The sequence below is a fragment of the Cydia amplana genome, chromosome 13 (assembly GCF_948474715.1).
Source record: "Cydia amplana chromosome 13, ilCydAmpl1.1, whole genome shotgun sequence".
Lineage (NCBI taxonomy): Eukaryota > Metazoa > Arthropoda > Insecta > Lepidoptera > Tortricidae > Cydia > Cydia amplana.
In genome coordinates this window covers 6,881,142-6,892,880 of record NC_086081.1, presented here as the reverse complement: position 1 = coordinate 6,892,880, position 11,739 = coordinate 6,881,142, and the positions used below count along the sequence as shown (strand labels likewise).

Here is an 11,739-nt window from a genome sequence, read left to right as displayed (position 1 = left end):
GTTCTCGAGAAGGGCTCTAACGATTGGGGCTGCATTTGTAATATGAATCTGTCAGATGGAAACTAATAAACATTCACCGAGATTTGTCGACGCGCTCCCTAAACATACTTGTAACTTGTAAGTCATGGTAATCCGCGTAAATTTTATTGAATATTATAATCATATTGAACTTTCGTCAGAATTAACGATACCTTACATTAAATATTTCTATATAAAAGTTAAATTTTGAACTATTCACGTAGCAGTTCAGTGGGAGTGCAAAGTCAAACAGAGTACCACCAAAATAATGATATGTGTATTTTGAACTAAAGTTTAGTTTTAGTTACCTTCATGTGAATGAGTGTAGTACCTACTTACTGTTCAAATCCTATCTGTAATTACAATATTTGTGTAGGCAGTATAAACTATTTGCTCAGTTAATATTCCAGTAACTGTTTAGTCATGTAAATAATAATACATATTATGGAAGAAGCTATGATAAAATTAATATTAGAAAAATTACTTTTAATAAAAGTATTTTATTTACCATATTCGTGTTAAGTATATTTTAATGTTAGCTTTAGGGAATAAGACAAAAATTAAATCATATTTCAAACATGTGGTATGGGATATAAAAGACAAGGACATTGATCACGAGTATCACAACTCATAACTAAGCAAGTCTTGGTCACTTTCTTATTAGGTAAGTACCCACATTTATTTTATACTATAAACACTATAAATTAACTTTAGACCATTCCTAGGCTCACTCAACCAATTCCGTTCTTAAAATTGTATCTAATTTATTGTCATACCAAAATTTTGACGTTTGAAATTAACGTCCTAGTAATCGACATGTTAATGCCCAATACTTAGATGACAGCCGGCTGTAACCTGTATTCATAATGTCTTAAGTTTAAATGTGACATTAATATACTAGGACAGTGATGAACACTCGAAAGTCTTCCTTACTAGAATTGGTACACTTATCTATAACAATTCTCATAAATCCATTTAGATATTTATTTTATTTTGATTGATTCTTGAAATGTACTACTTTTCATCAGATTGATAGAAAATAAGGTTTTATTGCAATAGGTAGCCCTTTTGAACCAACTTTTAGCCATGAAACTTATACTTTAGAGCTAGGGCAGGTGGGTTGCATTGCTGTTAAACGGACTAGACACTGTTAAATCTGGCATCAAAGTTGACACAACACAGTTCAACACGTGACCTAAGATTTTTACAACCTGTCTTTAGTAATTCCAATAACTAGTGCTAAGGCGGAGAATTATCAGCGAGCACCCTCGGCGTCCGCTCGCTGGGGTTGTTGGCGCGAGCAGCGCGGTACTCCGCGTACGACACGTAGCCGTCGCCATCCGTGTCGTCCGATTGCAGCGTGCGGTCCACTAGCGCTGTAAGCAGACCATCTATTATGAATTTATGACGGCTGCGTTTGATGGAATGTCAAGTATTAAAATAGTCTATGCTTGAGTGTGTTTGACTACGATACAGTGACTTTTATTTGAATGACCCGAAAAGCTTCTTTAATGGATTGGTTCCTGGCCAATTCTGAAGACAGCCCGAAATGAGATGGCATCCTGAGTGGAACCGTCATTCAGATTTGAATTGGAAAGTGTCGCAGTCAACCTCACTACATTCCTATAATTAATATTTAATGAATTCTATCGTTTTAGCTGTGTCGATCATGGAATATCTTTAATTTATGTACTTCCCGTCATCGACCTAAGGTTAAGCGAGGATAATAGGAACATAGGGGCAATCATTTGTAGTTAATTTCAAACTGTGCGTCTTGGGCCAAGCAAAATAAACATTAATCAGCGTCTTTGCTTTATGTAAATAATAAAAATACACTAATTTACAGTTACTTCATGAAAATTAGTAATAGTAGTTAATCATTGAATAACTCAACCAATAGAATCTGAACAAGTGACCCGCGATCCGTGCGTTAACAAATATTAGAATTATAACGGACTTATTGTACTACCATCTTTAAATTGTAATTGAAAAAAAAAACACTAGGTATCTAACATTAAAACATCACAGAAAATTGCATACCAATGTAGGCATCAAGCTCGTTTGCTTCAGGTTCTATAGAGGAATCGTTGTCGGGATCATGAGCCTCGTGTTCTATTGTGTGATACACCGCCTGAAATAAAAGAAAATGTTATGTATTATTACAGGTACCAGTATAACATTACATTGTAAGAGTATTTAATGTATGAACATGAACAAGCGATCAGTACGGCTGGCAAACAGAGCTACCAAAACAAATGAGTGGTTAAGGGCTTTCTACACTACCTATGTCTTTAGTTATAAGTTTACTTTAATTTGAAGTTAAGTTGGTTGGGAGTGAAAGTCTAATAGTACTCAATTAATTTCTTTTTATAGTTAGTTTCGTTTTACCTTTAGTAGTTCTAGTCCATCTAATTTAGAGTTTCTGTCAAAATCGTGTGCGGAAAAATAGTGGAACTCCAGCTCTTCAGGCGTCATCTTCGCAAGCGCTTCAGGAGTCAATACTTTGGAGTCTTCTTCTATGTGCCTGGAAGAAGATAGGTAAAATGTTGATTAAATTGATTCCGATAGATTAGAATAGAATAGAAATTTCCATTAAGCAATCTTAGCACGACATAATATTATAGCGTCACGTCGTTCTATCAAGCACGCTATGAACAAAAATATAGCACTCACTGTACATCGTGAAGCAGTTGAGCGTCTGCCGTGAGAGACTCCGCACTACGCGGCGGTCTGTAGTGATGGTGTTTCTGGTCCACTGGAGACTGCCCGTGGGGATGGTGCGGACCGCGGCGCAGCGCGGACACCAGCGAGGATAGGAGCAGCACCATGGATGCTGCAAATTAACACAATGACAATGTTTTAGATCCTAGAAATGCAGGTTTTTGTACTAAGAACAAGACACTAAATCCGTAATGCTCTCTGAAATCTGAACTACATACTATAATTTTTCTTTCGTTAGCAGAAAGTATCACACGCTCCGTCCGTGGGTAGCCCGCAGGTAGTTGGCTATAATTATTTTCTGGTGCATTATGCGTGAATTATAAACCGAAGTTCGTCATTACTTTTCTTTCTAAACATGTAGGAATTCTCTCAAAATAAGAAACAATGAAATCCAATTTTTTGGACCCTGAAACAGTGTGTTCATTTTCAAATATTTTTTCGATGTCTGATTTATGTATAGTTGAATTTTGGAATACTTTCGTAATTCCGATGACAATGCAATAATATGCTAACACTCTACAGATACAGTCGGAAGGTAGCCAAGGGAATTCCTTGATGAAAAAATACAGACAAATCGAGTTTAGTCTAATTAGAAAGTTCTCAAGAAGTACTTGAAAGACATGCAAATTATTAGAAGTAGAGTCAGCTATAAAAGTGTAGGTCACAAATACTAGACCAATATTCTGCCGAAATCCCAAAAGAAAATGTGTTTCCCAATCATGTACCTAATAAGATCATAGTGAATCAAAACATCACGCAACAGTTGCCAAATCAATTTAAGTCGAAACTCGGTCACAACACTCACAACTCACAACACAGTCCGCACGTGCCGTCAATATTCACGACAAATAACTAAACAATGAAACAAGATCAACACTGAATGGTACCTGTCTGTAATTTGAACACCATTGTACTTGCAACATAAAGGGTAGGGCAGCTGGTGCCCCCCATGGGGCCGAGCCCCGCGGTCCAAATACCCCGCGGAGACGCTATATTCACACTTCATTTCACTCCTGCCCATTTCATTTGTCAGTAAATGCACGTCAAATTAAATGTTTAGTTAGAACGTCAAATTAGCTTATTTTACATATTGTTAACGTTTGCAAAAAGTTGATAGCTATAAGTTGTTGTAGCTAATTTATCTGAAATATTTTACATTATTTAAGCTCACGTCCGATAGACAGCTTGCTTCTTATTAAATATTTGACAACATTACAGTTTTTTCATGGGCTTTCAAGTTTTTATAGTACATACATATTTATGTTGAGCAGATTTTTTTAAATAATATACAATGAACGTTACTCTACATAGCATATTTAGTATAGTACTTGGGTAGTAGTACTTACCTACCCACAACAAGACAAGGTAAACGTCCTAGTTAGGGCTTCCAAAATTACGGAAATGTTAATTACGTAATTAGTTACGAAATTTAAAAAAATAATTACGTAATTACGTAATTCCGTAATTGAGTGTTCTAAAATAAAACGACAGTACAATTATTGGGGATCTTTAATTAGAACAGAATAACAGAATGGGACACACACTATGATCATTTTTTGGATTTTTTATTTTGAAAATATGACCGCATAAATGACAACGCGTTCAACGATTTATCCGATAAGGAGCTCGTAGCTCCTGCTGCAGCTGGACAGCGTTGGAGAAACGGTCCCGCAAAGACGTTGACACAATAAAGCGATCGTATCTCTCGGAAGTGTAGCGTTGTCCTCCGGATCCAGGCTTCCTGGTGAAGTTTCCAGTCCTCTGGAATCGATAAACTGCTCGTAGAACTCGGAAACGGCTTATGTTGAGCTGCCGAGGAACCACAGACTGCGTCATTCCTAAATCCACCAGGGCTACTGCTTGAGTTGCTACTGCTTCCGTGGTATCCATTTTCTTGGGGTGTTTTCTTTCTCCAGCTGTTCCGGGATGACCTCTGTGAACTCTGGATACCGAATGACCCATATCACACTTTTACCCCCCCTTTTATACCTCTCCAAGGTAACGCAACTAGTGACCCTATACAACGCGTATTCTAGGTGTTCTTTCAGAACGCGATAATTTCGTGATTATTATTATTTTTTCCGAAAATGCTTTATTCATGTTTAAAGCTTATTAATTTGGCTTTTAAATGATATTAATATTGATAGGGTATTATAATACATATGATAAGAGCTATATTCGCTTGGCACAAAAATCTGTGGGTGTGCGATTTCCCTGACGCCGAGTGTAACGTATTATCTTATTTTTCATAGTTCCGTAATTACGGAATTGTTCCTTTTAGTTACGTAATTATTAAAAGATCAATAGCTATCCGGAATTACGTTATTACGTAATTACGGAATGGAAGCCATAGTCCTAGTCTTTGACATCCTATTAGGTGCAATAATAGTTAGGTACCTTTACGTTACTTAATTTAAAAGTCTACTTACGCATTTGATAATTATTAATAGTATTTTTTTACTTCTTTGATCATTTTGCTATTAATAATATTAATAAGTATGTACTGTGTCACTATAAAATCCATTACAAAGTACTACTTTCAATAGTCGGAATGCATAATTAAATGTGGCCACCCTCTCTCAGATCGAACAGTTGGCAGAAAGACGAGCCTTTAATCGGACCCTCTTTATTTATGCTCTACCAACTTATCTGTGTTCCTGCTTATATCAAAAGGAACCTTATGTCTATGAGAATAATAGTTTAAGCATGTGATTTGTAAAGTTGCGGACCTGTAGGCGTAATAGAGGACAAATTATGCGCTTGCGTCGACAAGTGCGCGGTCCATATGTCGGGGTGTCTGTCACAAGCGGCGCGAGAGAGGACTGACACACTGAAGAATCTAGAAAGCAAACATAATACTATTATAGCCGCATCTACGAATATACCAACATGCGGAGGGCACTTCCATAATTTGGTTGGGCCAAAAATTATAGATGTCATGTTCACAAAGTTTAACAGGATAAAAATATGAGCTATTTTCGTGAATATGATTTTTTGGAGATTAATAGGACGATTTTTTATCTAAGTAGGTAGGAACACACGGCTTTTTAGAGATAGCATGTTTTTTTAAGCATGTTTAACCTCTTCTTTTCTGTATTATTTGTATTGTTTTCTGTAATGAAGTGTGCAATAAAGAGTCTTTGTATTTGTACTATATACCGCGTCCATTGTAATAATCATTTAGGCCATGACTTGTAGGGATTCGAGGAGCGTACTCAGCGTACCTAACCATATATCTTACACACTTCAATACAAACAAAAAACATTATTCCCCCAGTTGGGTTAAAAGGGCTTACCGCCCTTACTGGCAGTGTGTCTCATCGAATAAGACCCCTGGTGGTACTCAGCGACCCACCGTGTTATGGCGATAACACCCTAATCCCGCCGATCACAATGCCCTTACGGGTCAAAAATTCCTTTATCCGCTCACCAAATACACTTTTGTGGACATTTATGTCAAAGAAAATGATCATGTTGATTGATATCAAATGTAGGATAGTATATTGTTGTTTTTAGAAAAAGTTATTCGACCGCAAAACCACCTGATTGACCCTTTAACCACCAGAGTTTGATATATAAGACATTACATATCCAGCTCATTTCGCCACAGTCTGATAAATAAGACAAAGATCTGATTTGGTTTTACAGCACATTTATAACTCCCGTAACTATGCCAACCTTACTCTACGTGGTACAATTACTGTCGGTGGCGACACGAGCACGCTCGATCAAAAATTGCTGGCGGTTAAAAGGTTAAAAGTAGCGATGTAGATCTTACAAACAAATAGAAATAGAGAAAAGGTTTCCTAGTAGTGAAGTTCACTCCCCAGAAAGGCTGAAAGTATGTGTAGGTACTTATTTTGCACTTGTTTTACATTATTTACCTATAACCATATTCGTGTTCTAATTTATGTCGAATTGTCGAACCACGGTTTGCAACGATCTATTTAAAGATATAAATGTTTATCGCTGAGCCTTATAGTAACCAGGACTTCTGCGAATAATTAACAAATACAGTTTTTATCTAACCAATATTTAAGATCATAATGATGAAATATAATGCAACAAAAACTCATTAAAGGGAGCCCACATAGATCCCGTTAATAACTATTAATGTTAATAGTATAGCCATTTACCTTCAATCTTCATTATTGTTGAATCAGACACTTATTTGTCGCCTCTTTGTCGCCCTTAAATAATCTTAAATATATTTCCACAACAAGCATCTGTCAACTTCACAGCGACAGTGAAAATCAATCGTAAGGCGCACGCGTGAAAACCGCGAGCGAATTCAAACGTTATCATAAAGCTTTATTGAATAGAGTCGCTTGGCAGGTTACGGAGATTGTGCGCATGGCATCTTAAGGTGATATTTAGTTTTTGCACCCCTTCATAGATGTCGTTACTAGTACGAAATAAGTTAGCGTCGGTATATTCAAGTCAACTGGACCAGTTGAACTGGTGGAAAGATATTACATTAATTAATTAATCCCATATATGCCTTAATATTTTTAGGAAATCATTATAAACTAGCAAAAAGCAGAGCTTTGTAAGGGCTCGCGGAGTTTTTCTTCCTAAACGTACCGGACCGCGACTTTGATCCAGTCCGAGGCTTGTTCTATGTTCGATCGAGTGGGTAAGTAATAAGTCCGTTAAGGACGCAGCTATAAGTGAGAGCAAGAAAGAAATATACCTACTAATTGGACCCCAGTCGCTGTCCGGTACGCATGTCTGTTACAACTTTTACTTTGTCCATTAAAAACGTGTCTAGATGACAAAATCAAATTTCCAATATCATCCACACGTAATATACAATTTCATAAGCGCTTATTACATCCTGCACGGTCGCCCAGTACTTTTTGTAAGGAAGCCAACTGGCTTTCCTACATAATGTTGGGTCAGCGAGCCAATGTCCTTGAATTTATTTATGCATCCACACCACACAATTAAGCGTAAAACTATCCCGTCTGGACATCTACTGGCGGTAATCATGCTGCTCCGCACATAAACTTACGTATAATTTGCTCTCTTAAGTGCTCATCAAGACGAGTGAGATGACCAAAACAGCGTGTGCCTATATAGCAAGTGTTACAACAAACGTGAGTTCCACTAAATACTGCCAGGGTTCAGCTACAGCTCTATTGTGAGTATCTCCTAAGTGCTCAAAAAGACGAGTCGGATGACCAAAACAGAGTGTGCCTATATTGTATAAAACCCGAGCTCCACTAGGTACTGCCAGAGTTCAGCATCAGCTACCTTGGGTACTACTCTACCAAGTGATCATCATGACGAGTCGGATGTCCAAAACAGCGTATGTCTATGTTGCACCAAACCCGAGCTCCACTAGATACTGCCAGGGTTCAGCATCAGCTCTATCTTGGGTACTACTCTCCTAAGTGCTCATTAAGACGAGTGAGCACCAAAACATCGTGTGCCTATATTGCAACAAACCTGAGTTCCACTAAATACTGCCAGGGTTCAGCTACAGCTCTATTTTAGGTATCTCCCAAGTGCTCAAAAAAACGAGTCGGATGACCAAAACAGTGTTTGCCTATGTTGCACCAAACCTGAGTTCCAATAGGTACTGCCAGGGTTCAGCATCAGCTCTATGTTGGGTACTGCTCTCCCAAGTGCTCATTCTGACGAGTCGGATGTCTAAAACAGCGTGTATCTGTGTCGCACCAAACCTGAGTTCTACTAGGTACAGCCAGGGTTTAGCATCAGCTCATCAGCTCTATTTTGGGTACTGCTCTCCCAAATGCCCATCAAGACGTGTCGGATGACTAAAACAGAGTGTGCCTATGTTGCACCAAACCTGAGTTCCACTAGGTACAGCCAGGGTTCAGAATCCGCTCTATCTTGGGTACTGCTCTCCCAAGTGCTCATGAAGACGTGTTAAATGTCTAAAACAGCGTGTGCATAGGCACACGCACCAAACCTGAGTTCCAATAGGTACTGCCAGGGTTCAGCAACAGCTATCTTGGGTACTGCTCTACCAAGTGATCATCATGACGAGTCTGATGTCCAACCCAGTGTGTGTCTATGTTGCACCAAACCTGAGTTCCGCTAGGTACAGCCAGGGTTCAGCATCAGCTCTATCGTACTGCTCTCCCAAGTGCGTGTCGAATTACTAAAACAGCGTGTGCCTATGTTGCACCAAACCTGAGTTCCACTAGGAACTGCCAGGGTTCTGGGTCATTTTGTTGAACTGCACGCCGACGTTGCAATTGGCGTGCAGTCGGCGTGCAGTTTCCATACTAGTTGCAGTCGGGTTGTAGTCCGTCTACAACTCGACTGCGACTGTTAGGGCCGATACAGACGGCCTAATATACTTATCTTTATTTATAATTTTGGCAGTTCCAAGCAATAGTAACTCTAAAACTGTTTCTCGAACTGAAAATACCCGATTTAAGTTTGCTAACGCAACATGACTGATCAGTAGTTCATCGGCGTCACAGAACAGAACATACGAGTAAATTGACCCCGCAGTGAATATATACAGCAATATTGAATGTTCCAGTAAGCAGACAAACCTTAATTGGTAAATTGGGAATCAAACCGAGTGAAGCGAGATGGGTCAGAATCCAAAATTTTAACCCTTTTTTAGGGTTCCGTACCCATAGGGTAAAAAACGGGACCCTATTACTAAGCCTTCGCTGTCCGTCCGTCCGTCCGTCCGTCCGTCCGTTCGTCCGTCCGTCTGTCACCAGGCTGTATCTTATGAACCGCGATAGCTAGACAGTTGAAACTTTCACAAATGATGTATCTCTGTTGCCGCTATAACAACAAATACTAAAAATAAAATAAAATATATAATTAAGGGGGGCTCCCATACAACAAACACGATTTTTTTGCTCTATTTTTTGTTGATGGTGCGGAACCCTCCGTGCGCAAGTTCGACTCGCACTTGGCCGGTTTTTTGTATTCATCGTTGTTAGCACATAATACATTTAGCACGAATTTTAATTCATATTTTTTCTAATAGATGGCGCTAGTAGTAATACAAAGTGTTATTTCTTTATTTTTTATTTTTTAGTTTTATAAAATGATATTTTTATGTTTGATAACACATCTAGACATGAATTTAAATTACTATGTTAAATTTCAAACCTATAAGTGCGATAGTTTTTCCGTAAAGTGTACCACAAGAATGCATAGTTTGTCGAATAGTGATAGGGCTCGCTTCGCTCGCCCTAATTAAAAATTAGCTTACAACTTGTTGTATATACTAGTTGTTTAAGTAGGTGTTGGAATGGTATATAGATTGCAACCACGCTAAGTTTGCGTCGATTTGCAGTGATAAGCATGATGTGATGTTTAGAAACAAATAAACATGCATAGGTAGGTATATAAAAACGTAAATTGAGTCTATATTACCTACTTGCTACCTACAATCATCAAGTATTATTGTGTATATAGCTGCACAGCACAACCGTGAATAAAGTATTGTGCTTTACATTACTTTAACAAGACAATAATGTGCTTCATGCAAAATAAGTTTTTGACAAAAATTTCATTTTTGGTACAAGCTTTTATCGCTGACTGTACTTTTCTTACGACAGACGACTAATACTCATCGAGACAATTCTAAAAACCCCTAACACAATTAGGTTGCGTTGTTTCATCACAGAGTTCCTATGGCCACCTCTTGTCTCCGTCATCAGATCAGCTCGATGGTACCATAATATTGCATTGTCACCGGACTTACATGTGTATGCAAAATTTCAGCTCAATCGGAAACCGGGAAGTGGATCAAATTTAACTTGCAAGATTTCATTACATAGTTACATACAGGTCGACCTAATAAAAGCTTGTTAAAAATGTACTCCATCCATTTCAAGTACCCACAAAGCGTAGATACACTTTACAAGTAAATACCTACGTAGTTTCAGCGTAACTCAATTTAAAATACGTCACCGTAATCCATTCGTCGAGCTGGGATTGCTCGAAACGGCTGTAAAAATACGCATTACCTACGCTTAAATTCCTCTCAACATGCAAACTACATTAGCATGTAGTTACTCAGTTTGACACGTGTCGATAATTCCTTGCCAGAACATTTTAATGAAAGTTGAATGTAAACAACATGTTTACTAGTTGTGTGTCTTAACTTGGTTATGTACGTTATACACAATTACACATACGAAGGTAGTGTGAAGAATACGCATCGGAAACATAGTATAGTGACTAGATTTTAATAGGTACCGTCAAACGGGGTGAATAGGGACAAAACTTTTTTTTTTTTTTTTAATCTTTATTTAATAAAAGGGTTTTATCATATTTGATGATGTCACCACCATTGTTACAAATCAAAATTACAAATTTACCGTCGCTTAATTCCTAAATTAACTAATTGATATAAATCTTTAGCTGTTTTTGACAAAGGGTGTGCTAGAATATCATTACATGTACCCACATTCAATATATTAATTTTATGTTTAATTACAAAGGCTTGCCTCTCTGCTTCGTTTCGGATACATTCCATCATAATGTGAGTAGCATCTTCTCTTGTCCCACATTCCGTACAGTTTTGTGTATCACTCTTGCGCATCAAGAAAGCAAAGCTATTAAGTGGAATGTGTCCAGATCGAAGTCTGAGGGCTATTATGATATCCAACCTACTCATACCAGATCCTCTAAACCATGGCACTTGACACAGATTAGGTTGTATTGTTCTGTACCATATTCCTTTGCTCAGAGACCTCTCGTCAAAGTGCTCCTTCCATAAGTCTCGGCATTTAGAACGTACCATGTTTAGACAGTCAGTATGGTATGGCAAACAAGTACATACAATTCCCTCTGTTATAGCTTCCCTGGCAAATCTATCAGCAGATTCGTTCCCCGTTAGACCTATGTGAGATGGCACCCATTGCAAATGTATTTTGATACTTGACCCCGACAATTTATTTAGAGTTTTAAGAATAGTATAGGCTATCGGTGCTCCTCGAAAGCTCGAGGTGCAACGAGCCAAATATTGTAAAGCACTTCTGGAATCTGTAC

At 38.1% G+C, this 11,739-nt stretch overlaps 1 protein-coding gene across 1 annotated transcript; it reads right to left on the bottom strand.

The window, feature by feature from the left end:
• Nucleotides 1-1,242: 1,242 nt before the first annotated feature.
• Nucleotides 1,243-6,922, bottom strand: LOC134653434 (multiple coagulation factor deficiency protein 2 homolog). Its single transcript, XM_063508797.1, has 5 exons — nt 6,876-6,922; nt 2,692-2,851; nt 2,407-2,542; nt 2,059-2,149; nt 1,243-1,394 (listed from the first exon to the last, which is right to left on the bottom strand). Exons 1-5 carry the CDS (start codon nt 6,886-6,888, stop codon nt 1,258-1,260), a joined length of 537 nt encoding a protein of 178 aa, XP_063364867.1. The 5' UTR covers nt 6,889-6,922; the 3' UTR covers nt 1,243-1,257.
• Nucleotides 6,923-11,739: the final 4,817 nt, after the last annotated feature.